Here is a 14,064-nt window from a genome sequence, read left to right on the forward strand (position 1 = left end):
TATAAAGGTAAAGGGACCCCTGACCATTAGGTCCAGTCGTGACCGACTCTGGGGTTGCGGCACTCATCTCGCTTTATTGGCCGAGGGAGCTGGCGTACAGCTTCCGGGTCATGTGGCCAGCATGACTAAGCCGCTTCTGGCGAACCAGAGCAGCGCACGGAAACGCCGTTTACCTTCCCGCCGGAGCGGTACCTATTTATCTACTTGCACTTTGACGTGCTTTCGAACTGCTAGGTTGGCAGCACTATATAGTGTTTAAGTCTAAACTGAGCTTCTGCAACTACCAAAGGAACAAAATTATCCCTATCATTTTGTAACCAAAGGAACTGCAAATCAACGGGCACTGAAATGTAACTTCCATATTTGAGTAATTTTAAAAGAGTTGTACAAAATAAATATACATTTATTTTCATGCCCTTTTAAGATTATTAATAGAAGACTAGAACAGCAAAGAAAAAGAAAAGAAAGCCATAAAACCATTTTTATTAACTTGCAGAAAGAGAAAAATTATGAAACCAATGAATCTGTCAGTACTCTTTATTTAGTCTATACATATGGAAACATTTTTCAAATGTTTACAGGATCAACAAAGAGACATGTTAACTGATTTACTATATACCAAAATTATACATAAGGGAGCTAAGAGTAGACACTAACATAATATTTAAGTCTAACCCAGGATCCTAGTATTAGTTTGTCACGAGAGGGAGACAAATGACTGTACAAGACTGCACTGCAGTGTGAGCATTACCTGGCTTAATACAACATAACATTTGTTTGTTATATTAAACAAGCTTGTGCTGTGCAAGACAATGGAAACATTTGGAAAACTGCTCCCTCATACAACTTAAGCTAGATATTAAATTTTTTTAAAATGTGTTTCGGTCTTTTATTGAGTTAGTCCTGGGTGAAAACAGCCTGAATCAAAACTTTTTGAAAAGTTCTACCAAGTTATCAAGACACGGCAATATTAAAAGCTGTTACACCTACATACATTCTGGAAAGTATATCCATTGCTAAAAACTTTCAAATTATGTTGTGCATCCTCTATCCTGGACTCTGATGTCTTGTAAAAGTTTTTTTAAGTTTAAATCTGCCTTTGAAAACGTACAATTCTTTTAACCTTTTTTGAACTATAGGAGTTACCTTTTGCTGTGCTTCGAGCTGATCACATCTTTCCTTTTCACGGTTCAGTTCTTTTTCCAGTCTTTCAACTTGATCTCTAAGCTGCAGGGTTTCCTTTTCAAGTGAAGCAGTCACCTTTAATAGTTCTTCTTTTTCTTTCATAGTTTTTTCAATTTGGAACTAAAACGACATAATCCCATCTTACATGGTAGTTCTTACCTCAGTATCACCATAACATTACAAATTTGTAAGTACTGTATAATTTCTTTCAAGCTGCATAAATGAAGTACACAAAACCAAAAGAACAGTTCCCATATTTACTTTAATATCTGACCACCCACCTTATCACACATTAATCATAAATGAAGGCTGAATTTTTATGTCAGGTTAATAGTCAGCACAGATAACTATTATTATTATTATTATTATTTTAAAAAGGCAAAAGGTAAAGGACCCCTGGATGGTTAAGTCCAGTCAAAGGCAACCATAGGGTGCGGCGCTCATTGCGCTTCAGGCCAAGGGAGCCAGTGTTTGTCCGCAAACAGCTTTCCAGGTCATGTGACCAGCATGACTAAACCACTTCTGGCACAACGGAACACCGTGATGGAAGCCAGAGCACACAGAAATGCCGTTTACTATTTATAGTTACAAGAAGTATCTAACTTCCGTGATTTGTAAAAGTTTATTTGTATCTCTCAACTATAAGTAACCACCAGAACTCTAGAAACGAGCATCATGGGATTCTTTAGGAACTTAAGCCCTCTTGAGGACTTCACCACAGAATCATAAAGTTGGAAGGTACCCCCCCAAGGGTCTAGTCCAACCCCCTGCAATGCAGGAATCTCAACCACATTCCCATGTAAGCAATCATGCTGGAGGATACTGGCACACTCTGCCAAGCTCCACCTAGCCTAATATGCCATCTCTATTCTGTTGAGAATCATCCACAAGTTTGAGCACAAAGGTCTGCAACAGAGAGCATCCCCATCCTTGCACCATGCCACAAACTGGCACGAATAATTGTGAAGTCTCTCAACCCTTTCTCCCCTCTGCTAATTATTCCTAATGACCCTGTCACATCACAATACCTTCCTTCCTCACAGAAGCTTTGCAACCTATTTTTGAGCTCTGAAGTGCTTTTTAGGCTACGGATTTAAAGTGGAGAAGTTCATAGGTAAGTGTGTATGCAGATACAAGTGAGCATATACAGAGCTGCAGACAATGTAGAAAATATCCGTTAATCTAAGATTTTCTAGCATCTCCACAAGCATTTGCTCCCAGCTGAGAAACACCTGTGCATGTTAAGGTAGCTACTGTCAAAGTATTCATTTTTACAAAATGCCATCCTGCACTCTTAAGTTATACTTGGAGTATACCCAGTGAAATGAATGGACCTACATGATTCATGTCCATTCATCTTAATGGGTCTATCCCGAATATGGATACAACCCTTTAATTCTAACTTGATGGAAGTTCAGTTCTACGCTGTACAGCTAAATAAACAAGTATCACAATTTGCTAATTCAAACCTCAAGAAGTCCAGCCTTTGTGGTCACCACCAACATGTCTGAATTCCCTTCATCTTCCATCGTCAGCAATTCTTCAACAGGAGATGATGTTCGAAATTGAAATGGAGTGCTTGCTCCACGGATCTCACCCTTATGTGTTACATAGCAGAACTGGTAAAATTCACCATCATCATTCGGAAGGTAGTAGCCTAATGAAAAAACAGAATTTAAAGACCAAGTTCAGGGAGGCACTTAGCACAGGGACAGACTCCTGTCCTTCAGAGCCAGACAAACAAACTGTATACAGGATGAGGAAGTTCCCACCCTGAATTTCAAGTTGCTTTTGTTCCTTTGAAGGGGAAAGTCTTGCTTTTTTTAAGACAGTATAAGAGAGACTAAAATACACCAACAGGAGAGCAGTGATAGGCCTTAGGACAGCAGGTAGCTGCCACTTGCCTCGCTTTCCTTGGTCATGGAGGTCTAATGTCCTCTTGGGTCAGCCTCTTTCACATGCATGATCACCTGAGGAGATAGAGCTGCAAAGCTGCCTACATATAGACTCATTTAGCCAGACCAGTTGGGAATTAGTAACACCAAGTGATTGTTTGGGTGGTGCTGGTCAGCTGTAAGTCAAGACAGGATGTGCCCCTCCATGTTTTATGGCTTCACACTCCTCTTGTGGGTGGAACACTCAGCTGATTTAGAGGGAAGGGGGCAGTGCCTCCCACTTGACTCCAAGCTCAGGAGTATGGCTCACATGATGTTAAGACTCTTCCATCTCCAGTACAGGAGATGGAAAAAGAGAACTGGTCACTCACTCACCCACCCCACCTATATCTAAAAGGGAAAGTGCTCATGCATCCTTTGGGAACTGAATAAAGAAGACACTACATTACAGGCTATACTGGGTCCAGAATCTTTGCCTGCAGCTCCCAACCTCTTCACCAGCTAGCACCCCAATAAAAGAAAGGCAATCCCCCTTTTGATGGTAATGCCTTCTGGGGAAGAAGATAGAAGACCCAGTAGATGGAATGACCAAGGTGACTCATGCAAGGTCCTGGAAAATGAAACAGTTGAGTAGAGTCTCTGTAGGCGATACTCCATATTTGCCTGACTATAGGACCTGGGGATACAGCAGGTTATACATTCTGTATCATACATTGCGTGCCCATTATACATTAAGAGCAGGCACGAAAGGAACTCCAACAGAGTTCTCAGAGAAGCCAGGAAGTATAGATACCATCACTTATCATTGAGCTCTATCCCAGATTGTTAAGAGGGTAAGTCATCTTTACCACATGGTTAAATAGTGAAGAACACTGAAGGGTACTCCAATTAAACACAAGGAATAGCATAAATCCGCTTACCCAGAACATCTAACTATAATGTTTATGTGCCCAAAGGTTTGAATCAAAGCTGTACTAAATAAATGATGTCAATAGAAATGGTATAACTTATAACAAAATATATGGATGTTTTTGAAGTTCTAAATAAGCAACAGAAAAAAACCTAAGCAGACATAGCAACCAATTTAAAATTTACCTTGAAAAGACAGCACAGAGTTAACTGTTGATCCTTCCACATAGTTGTCAGGCATAGGTGACCACAGAAATGTGTAATAATCTCGTGCAGTACTCCAACCAACCTAAAGTAAAAAGCAGCCTTATCACAATATAATTATGCACAATTCTTTGTAAAAATTAACTTTCAGATCATCCAAGAAAAGTATGCATTTAAAAATCCAATTAACCACTGTTGTGCATATTTATATGCTTAATGTAGTTTTGTCTCAACACTGTATAATTGTCTCAACACTGCAGTTTCTCAATAATTTAGCTACTGATAATGTTCCAATATGGTCTTAGGCACAAAAAGGGGGGGGGGGCATGAGACATTGCTGGTAAATGAGTGCTTCATTTGAAAGACACTCCCTTGCGAATAGTTTGGATTCCTAAAAGTCTGCTATTTGAAGACCAACACAGATCTACCTACAAGTGGATCTACCAGCAAGGAGGAGACATGAGATGTTCCAGTCTGACATTACTACTTTTCTATCTTTCACTTCCTCCAAGTAGCTCAAGTAGCAAGGTTCCCTCCCCATTTTATATTCACCACACCCCAGTAAGCTGGGGTGGGGGCAACGGGCCCAAACTCACCTAGGAAACTTTATGGCTTAATGGAGATATGAACCTGAGGCTCTCCAATCAGAGCCTGAAACAAGCCACAAGAATGGCAGACCACAATCATTCCTAGCAAGTAGGTCTTCTCATGAGGATAGTCTTCAGCATGTCTTGGCTTTGCCAAGGAGCAAGTTTGGGTCTTTAACTGGATCTTACTTGCAAGTAATTCTTATACTTACAATGCCACAGTTTGAATGCTTAAACATGAAAGGGAGGGAAGAACTATGTGTGCACTTACTGTACAACCAATCAATAATCCTCCAGAGTTAATTTACATGGTTTTTAGGTACATACCGGTATATGGAAACTTCTTATACAGCACCCCACTTCAGGACTTGCTGAACCCCCCCATCAGGAAGTCAGGAGAAAGTTGCATGTCTGCCATGGGAACCTATATTACAGTACTGACAACAGCAGGAACCAGCACAACAAAGATGCTAATTCAGACTGCATTAATTGTTCTGAGGCAGTGCATAAGCAAGCTTAGCAAACCCAGTCTAAGATTCAAATTCTGCTGTGTGCCAAGGTTAATATGAAGCCTTCATAGGGGGTTTGGAGTTGTAAATATACATTCCTTGACCTAGCTTTCTTCCATGTTGACCCCTTGACCCAAATGGAACAAACAGGCATTGTGCAACCTTTTTCCATATCTGTGAATCTCAGATAAGAGCATGCAAACCACCAACTTCTTGTGCAACACTGACATTTGCTCCAACACTGGTATGAGACTAGAGATCAGGCTGAAAGATTTTCACAAACTGCGTACTCCACAAGGTAATAATTTCCAAGTTCCATTTTTTTCTTATATCTTGTAGAACACTGTTTGCGTTTTCTTGCCTCATCAATTCTCAGGTACAATAAGGCATTCTATAACTCAAAGAGGTTAACATGGAATCTTCTTTACAATACCGGCTTCTCTTAATATGTGTATGATCATTAGATTTCTTTCCAAGTATGATCACTGAACACAGCACGACTCACTTCCAAGTAAACATGCACAGGAAAATTATTTTAGTAAAGGTATAGAAAAGAGTAAAATCACAACAAAAAAGGGAAGAATGTTTAAATTGAAGTGTACAGCTAGTAGGAGACATTTGCTTTCATAAATATGTATAGCAAAAATGACTAACCCTTATTGAGTCATTATAAAGCACCTGATATTTTAAAACATCTCTGCTCTTCATCCCACCATATAATCAAAACATTAAAATAATATAAAGAACAAAAGAAGCAGTAGGTAAAATATAACCACCAACATACCAGGCAGATTAAAATATATTAACCCAATGAACCAAATACCTACTGGAAAGAAAGAAAAATTCACAAAAGCTGAAGGCAATCAGAGAGATGAGCCTCTAGGTATGGCCAAAGGGAATGCCTTTTTCTGCATCCCAATCAAACACAACTCAGATGGTGGGATGAAGAGCAGAGAAAATCTCTACGAAGTGGACAGGTTCATATTTTGTGATTAAATTATGTAGATTAAATTGTAAGGGAGAGGGTACATGGTTCCGCCTTAGTGGGAGGTGCAAGTGTAAGTAATTTATTGGTACCTTCCCACCGCACAAATGGTGATATGGCCTCAAAAGCAGCAGGAATTCTGCTATGATGACGTTGCCATAAACTCATTTGTATTTCTAAAGCAAAACACATTCCCAACCATTTTATCCCATTTTCATGTGTACCTTCTAATTAAAAGAAGCGAAACCTTATCATATATTAAAACATGCTATAAACTTGCTTACCTTGAAAATACCAACCCAATCTTTTTGGTGAGGGCGTATATAGGGAGTCAGAGTGTAATGGCACTCAAGGTGCACATTTGGAAGGTAACTTTTTGCTACATTCTGAAAGATGACATGTGCAAAATTTGAAGTCTGCAGGGCACTGTTTGAAGATGGAACTTCTTGAAAGGATGACATAGTTGCTCTGTAAAATAATGTTAAAATTCCTATTAAAACAGTAATTTGTATGATTCCAAGTTTTAAAGGTATAGACAACCTAAATTTCTTAACCACCCTTCATAAAAGATTGCAGGATAGCATGCAAAAGTATGAATAAAACTGAGTCAAACATACAAATATAAATGAAAGCCAATAGGCAAAAAATGTAAGAAAAATGTGAAACAAAAAGCCACAGCACCCTAAAAATAGAACACAATCCCAAAGGTTATTTAAAATATAAAACTTAGGAACGGAACTTAAGAAAAAGATGGCTAATTTGTTTGTGGTATTCTCATTCCCATTTTAAAGACTCATTTAACACACAGTACATAACCACTGGGTTGGCAGGATGAGAGTGCCTCCACACATCGTACCATCCACTAAATTAGCTTTATCCGCACAACATGCTAAGACGATCTAAACATATATTACATATCTAAAGCAGGGTCAAACTCCCCTGCTTCACTCCCATGAAGGTCATCCATCAGGGCCGCCAATGCTTTCCCCCCAACCTAGTGCCTCCAGATTTTTGGACTCCAACTTCCATCATCCTGAGTACTGGCATGCCAAGTGGAACTGATGTGAATTGGAATTCAACAAGATCTAGATAATCCATTTCATCCAGAAGTGGCTGGAGCTGAACTGCCACCACTTTTCTGAAAAGAGGATATTTACAGCTGGGCAATATAGGCAACTGGTTTAGGCGTATCTGAAATTTCACAACCACGCACACATGCATTGTGTCAAACATATAAATGACTAAAAAAGGTCACAAAAAGGGGTGGAATTCGGCAGGCTTATGGAATGTAATTGACCACTGCCTGTAGTCATTACAAATTGTCAGGTTTTCAAGTGAGCTTCTTAAGGCATAGACACACACCGTCTCACAAGGAGACACCACCTTCTTGATGCACTATTCCTGAGTCAACAGACTCATACTTGAGAAACTTACACCATCTATGGACCAACTTGTCACCCTGTTTGTTTCAAGGTAAACCAAGGAACCAAACACCTCTGCAGTGCCTGAGAGGCAACGATTTCAAAATGACAGCAGAGACTAAAAAAAGAATATTAGTCACATCATCTTGAAATTCCTCAAAAGCATTCAGGAATTTTATTGGATTCCATGTGTCTCCAAAAGCAGACCAACTTAATGGATCCACCATCCCTGCAGAGGAAAACTGCCAGTATCAATCTAAATCTCACCCAGAAGTGAAGTGACCGTAACAGGACTGCAGTAAACCCTATTATTTCCAGGCAAACCTCCTGTCTGGTCCAAAATATCATATTCATTGCATGCCTTCCAGAATCTGTTAGGCCAATAATACATTTAAACAGCACCATTAAGGTTCTGAAGTCCCAAAGTTGGCCTCTTTAAGATGGATATAGCATGAATACTGAAATTTCCAGTCCAGCATCCTTTTTCTAACCCCATGTTTCCTTGTGTTTATCCATCAGGGATGGGGAATGTGCAGCACTCAAGATGTCGTACTGTAACTTCCATCATTGCTGCAGGTTCCCCTGCCCTGTCAAAAATGATTTGAAGTTAAAACTAAACAGATAAAATGCCAATTAGCAAATGGCATCCAATTATTCAGGAAGGTAAAAGCAGCCTGTAAAGACTTCCAAAAAGCTATCTGTAAATTAGGTGAATGGACCCACAAAATGGCAAAAATGTTAAAGCAAAATAAGCATAATGCATACTGGAGCAAAAAATGCCAAGTTCACAAAGTCTGAACTGGCAGTGACTAATTAGGAGAGAGATATTTGGGTCACAATTAATAGCTTACTGAAAACATCAGCTCTCTCTGCAGCATGGAAGAGAGAAATTTCCATGCTAGCTATTACAAGAAAAGGGGCTAAAATTAAACTGTCTATACATAAATGCCTCATATAAATTGAATGTGCAACTTCACATTTGGTCATGCCACCTCAAGGAGATAAAAAGGCACATGATAGCCAAAATTATGAAGTGATTGGAACAATTTTCTTAAGAGAAAAAGCTGATCTATTTTATACTGAACTAGAAAAATACAAGATTTTAAAAATGTATGCATGGGTAAGAACAGACAACATTTTCTGCCTCTAATATTAGTGCTCTTGTCTCTCAATAAAATTAACTGAAAGATTCAGGACAGACAGAATAATAGAATTGCAGAGTTGGAAGGGATCCGGGGGTCAGCTAATCTAAGCCCCTGTAATGCAGGAATCCTGCCCACAGCTGTCCCTGGGTGGGCTCAAACCCCCAACCTTCTGGCTAACAGCCAGATGCATTTCCTAACACTAGAACACTGATGTGGATTTTGTGGGAAAGGTTCAAATGGGGTGAGGGAGAATCCTACGCAAATTTTGCACAGGGTAGTTTGCATTGCAAAATGCTTCACTGGCTTTGAGAACATTTATATTACTTGTAATTAGTAAACAAAGATAAACACTTTGAAACTACCAAACCTATCTAATATAATATTAGCAATTGGCATCCATTCATTATTACTAACAAACTGATGAAATTGATAAAGTTTCCACAAAAGATACTGCTAGAAAATTTTCAGTTTTAGAAAATTTTCTGTGCCACATCACTGCATGATGGAATTTGCTGTCAAAGAATGCGGTCTTGACCACTAGTCTAGGTAAAGGTAAAGGACCCTTAAAGTTAAGTCCAGTCGCGTACGACTCTGGGGTTGCGGCGCTCATCTCACTGTACTGGCCGAGGGAGCCGGCGTACAGCATGACTAGGCCACTTCTGGCAAACCAGAGCAGCGCACGGAAACACTGTTTGCCTTCCCGATGGAGCGGTACCTGTTTATCTACTTGCACTTTGACGTGCTTTTGAACTGCTAGGTTGGCAGGAGCTGGGACCGAACAACGGGAGCTCAACACGTCGCGGGGATTCAAACCTCCGACCTTCCAATTGGCAAGCCCTAGGCTCAGTGTTTTTGGGGGTGGGAAACTTGTGGTCATTCCAATGTTGTTTAACTGCTCCAAACTTTCATCAGCCTAGACCCAAAGGTAGCTTGCCAATGAAGCCTGTTGCTGGGAAGACACCTGTTTTACCTTCTAACTCTGACTGTAAGCTTCTTGGTGGCAGGTGAGTAGCCAATGTGGGAATCAGGATGAGGACTACATTTGTTCTGATCCAGGCATAGCCAAGGTGATGTCTTCCAGATACTATGGCCTGCAATTCTCATGAGCCCCAGCCAGCAAGGCCTATTTTCAGGCATTATAGGCACTGTAATCTGCACCACCAAGAGCACCACATTGGCTATCCAGTCTGATCCAACAGATTCTTATGCTCACTCCCTCCACCTTGTTCCTCATTAAAGGCAAATGCACATAATGACTTAATCCAAAGTTATAGTGAAAACCTCATTACAAAAGCATGATTTAGGAGTGAATGGATGCTAATCTATGCTAGCAACTGTGAGATAAAGAACATTAGACTGCATAATTTAGCCAACTGTTGTGTACAGGAATATCAAGTTCACAAGGTAACTAAGGTAATGAGCACTCCTGAGTTGAGTCAATACATAATGGGAAGCTTATTTTAAAAACAGTTTTTAATAAGACTCCTTTCTGATAGTCACAAAAACAGATTGTGTTTGTTACCATGTCTAGGAAAACATCATTAGCGGGTAGTATTGTTGCTATAATCTCAGCTATGCCAAACATGACACCACAAAAAGCATCCAAAACATATCTGAATCATCATAATCACACTGACAAAGGAAGGGTGGCTATCATGAACTAACTGGTCTACATATACAGGAGGCTGAAAAGCAACTCTTCACCATGTTTACTGGTCACTATCCTCAGACTCCACTGAGGAATGACACAAAAATTCCCATAGCTTCATGAAGTTATGTATCTGCAGGAGCAAATCTATATTTGGACAGACAGGCCTGCAGAGCTTTGACCAGAGGCCTTCTATTTACTATGCAAAAGGCTCAAATCCACTTTAGGGGGGATTTTCACCCTTCTACTACATTAACAACAAAATCCTGTACCAGTATACTCAGAAGTCAGTCACATCAAGCACAATAGAGTATGGTCACAAGATTCAGGCATCAGGATTGAAACTTCATTGGCATCACAAAACTAGGGACCTTCTGTTAACTCACTGTAGTTATAACTGATCAGTGATTATCCTGTTTCTTTGGAATATTTAAATAAGAATGAAACACCATTTGTATTTTATGACTTATTATTCTCTTCAGACACATGTATAATTCAAATGGTGATTATGTTTCATGTGCTTGATGAAAAGGGTTCTGCTCAGTGGCAGTTTATACTACAACAAATCTGTTCTTTGATGACATAAAACTTGTTTTATGGGATCGTAGTGTAAAAAAGGCAGGTAAATAGTTTTTTATGAATGTTGTTCTTAATATCAGAATTTCCTGTAAAGGACATAAAGCTGAACATGTTTTAATTCTGTGCTAAAGAAAGACATGGTTTATAATTAGTTTTTGTATTTCCAGAAATACCTCCATTGTGTTTTTATCCCAGCATATTTGTAAAACTTGAGTCCCTAGCCCAAGGCAATAATCTAACCTGATTAACTCCACAATAATTTCTCTCATTCTCTTAAGAACAATCTGCAAACAAGGGTTTAATACCATGCCTTCAATAAGAAACATTTTTTGTACCTTTTGAAGAATTCTTGCAGCATCCAGCTTTAGGAAGGTTTTTGGCATACTTCAGAAGCTTGCATATTAAATTGGAAATGGTAGCTTCATCAATGTCACTTTGGTCTGGAGGGAATAGTATGCCTCAGCATTAATACTTATTTACCATAGTATTCCACACACCATGGATTGTGACTATCTTCCTAAGAGTTACTGTTTAAAAGCACTCAATGTCCTCTTTAACAGAGCAGCATCAACAGTGCAACCTACTATCTATATATTTTCTATTCAAGAACCACCGTTCTCCATTGATTATTAGGTTCTACCTAGTAGAGCTAAACACTTTTTTTCTTGTTTCCATTACAAATAGGAACACTGAAAATGAATGTTTTTCAAGCTCATTCAAGACCAGCTTTCTAAAGGCAATAAATTACCCCAAACATTTAAGTCAATATTTATCTAAGAATTCGTATTTTTTATTTTATTTTTTAAAAAATCCTTCAATAGCTGCTTACTCCAAGGGTAAACAACCACTGTGATACACAGTAGCAATCCTACCTTAAAGACACAACGCCCGCGCCACCTCATGCAACTCGCAGTTTAAAATCTATTCCAACAAGCAAAGGTGGCTACTCTGTCTGGAAAAGTCATCTAGAGCAGCAGTATTTCTACCTGTCATTAAACAGTAGTCAAAACTGATGTGTTAAGTACAAAAATCCCGCAGGAGTTTGCAAGCAGCTGCACGTCAAAGCTGGCAAAAGCGAAAGCTGTTCGGGACTTTAAGAGGCCGCTTGTTTACACAGCTCACAATGAGCGGATCTGATGGGAGGAGCTGAACTGGAGCCAAGAGAACAGTGCTAACAAACAGAAGCAGAACGTACTAGAGTTTTATTTCCTGATAGAGATAATTGCATATTATTGCCTCCATCGCCTGGCGAATTTAACCTGACCTTTGCCCCTCTCAAAGCTATTCCACCTGCAGGCGGGATGGAACGGAATGCAAAAGCGCTTGACACGCCCTTCCCCCAACCCCGCCCCCCAGAGGCGCAGCAACACCATTACTTCGAGACAACCCTACGGGCTGCCCCCTACCTAACTCCCAAGTAGGTCCACCTGCTCAACTTCTTGCGCTGCTGCCATTTTCCTTCTCTGCAAGCCTAACCTCGCCAAGCCGGCGCTCCTTCCCTTAAGCCTCTCGGCGCTTACGTAACACGCGCCACAGACATCAGATTAAGCAAAAGTGGAATTTCGACGCGGTTCTCGCACAAGCACCGCATCCCGAACGAATCGCGTGGCGCCGTATTCGCCACCTTCCCTCGTCCTCTTACCCTCTCCTATCTCAGCGTCACCTTGGACCCCGGCGCAGACACGTTCACATAACCATATCGCCGCCGTCGCGCTGCAGCCAGCGATACACCCGCCCCCGCGGCCTACGGCCCACCGCCCGCACCGTAAGCAGCGGACCCCGCCCCCAAATCACCTCCACAAGGGCGACCGCGCGCTCCCCCACACGAACACGCAACCTCGCCTTCGCTCCGCTGTAACGCGAACCAACGGACGACACCGCCCCGCGCCCCCCCCCCGCGAGTGTCACTGTGACGGAGGATACCGAGAGCAAGTAACTTTACCCCCTTACGCGCAACACGGCCGGGAAGGGAGTTCACCGCGGACGCGGGGAAGACTAGGCCCCTCACCTATCGGGGACGCTGGAGGCTTCAACAACACAGACGCGCGGCCGCCATTACTGCCTCAAGAGCCCGGCCCCCTTCGCGCGCGTCACTTCCGGTCTCCGAGCGCCTCTCGCGCTCTCCTCACACGTGACAGCCTCGAATCCAAGTGCGCACCTGCCGCGTCATCCTTTTAGTTTGGCTGGCTGATAGCCAGTTCTCACAGCCCACCGAAGGTGCCGCCCAGTCTTGTCTCCTGAGCGGATTCAGGAAGACCAGTTAGCTCATACTCTATATGAGTTGTAGAATTGGAAGGGATCCCCAAGGATCATCTAGTCCAGTGATGGTGAACCTTTTAGAGACCGAGTGGCCAAACTGCAACCCACTTCTTTATGGCAAAGTGCCAACACGGCAATTTAACCTGAAAACTGAAGTTTTAGTTTAGAAAAAACAACTCCTACATTAACATCTTTTGTCCTAAAAGAAAAACACTATAGCAGAGCTTTCAATGATACAAACAACTTTTAATTGAAAGGCAAAAGTTTGCATTATCCTTGTTTGGGAGATCATGAAAAAGGGAATTACAGTGGTACCTCGGGTTAAGTACTTAATTCGTTCCGGAGGTCTGTTCTTAACCTGAAACTGTTCTTAACCACGGTTTTAGCCACTAGGTCTAACGTGGTAGAGTGTTCCAGTAATAATTCAGAGAGATGGTTTTCTTGTTCTCTGATGCAGTCTTCCGCCTGAATGGGCATAGTTGGAACTTTTTTGGGACCGTTTGGTCTCATGATGGTGGTGTTTAAGGGGTTAGTGGGTTGTTTAGCGGATAGTTCCTTCGGTGTAGTTTCCTTATCTATTATCTCTGCTAATGGAGAGAAGCTATTCGAGGTCGGAATATTAAAAGTATCCTTTGTTTTTCCATTAAAGAATTCGCTGATTTTGGTTTGCTTGGTGAGGGGCAAACATGCCATTTCCTCTAAGTCCTCAGATTCTCTGCAGCGTTTTCCAACCCCCCT

At 41.2% G+C, this 14,064-nt stretch overlaps 1 protein-coding gene across 12 annotated transcripts in view; it reads right to left on the reverse strand.

The window, feature by feature from the left end:
• TAX1BP1 (Tax1 binding protein 1) overlaps window positions 1-13,204 on the reverse strand; it is a 30,797-nt gene extending 17,593 nt beyond the window's left edge. Inside the window, exons 1-6 of one of the 12 annotated variants that reach the window (XR_014540315.1) lie at window positions 13,076-13,188; window positions 11,403-11,507; window positions 6,559-6,742; window positions 4,176-4,278; window positions 2,655-2,842; window positions 1,147-1,305 (exon numbers count right to left, since the gene is read on the reverse strand). Coding sequence is in view for 9 of the 12 variants with exons in the window: in XM_083578606.1 (XP_083434732.1) it covers window positions 1,147-1,305; window positions 2,655-2,842; window positions 4,176-4,278; window positions 6,559-6,742; window positions 11,403-11,425 (657 nt within the window). In the remaining 3 variants the exon portion in view is untranslated. Of the gene's footprint in view, window positions 1-1,146; window positions 1,306-2,654; window positions 2,843-4,175; window positions 4,279-6,558; window positions 6,743-11,402; window positions 11,508-12,709; window positions 12,932-13,009 lie in introns of those variants that run through there. The other 11 variants (XM_083578606.1, XM_083578608.1, XM_083578609.1 and 8 more) reach the window with 11 other exon arrangements.
• Window positions 13,205-14,064: the final 860 nt, after the last annotated feature.

Source organism: Podarcis filfolensis, assembly GCF_964270895.1.
Source record: "Podarcis filfolensis genome assembly, chromosome: 12".
Taxonomy (NCBI): Eukaryota; Metazoa; Chordata; class Lepidosauria; order Squamata; family Lacertidae; genus Podarcis; species Podarcis filfolensis.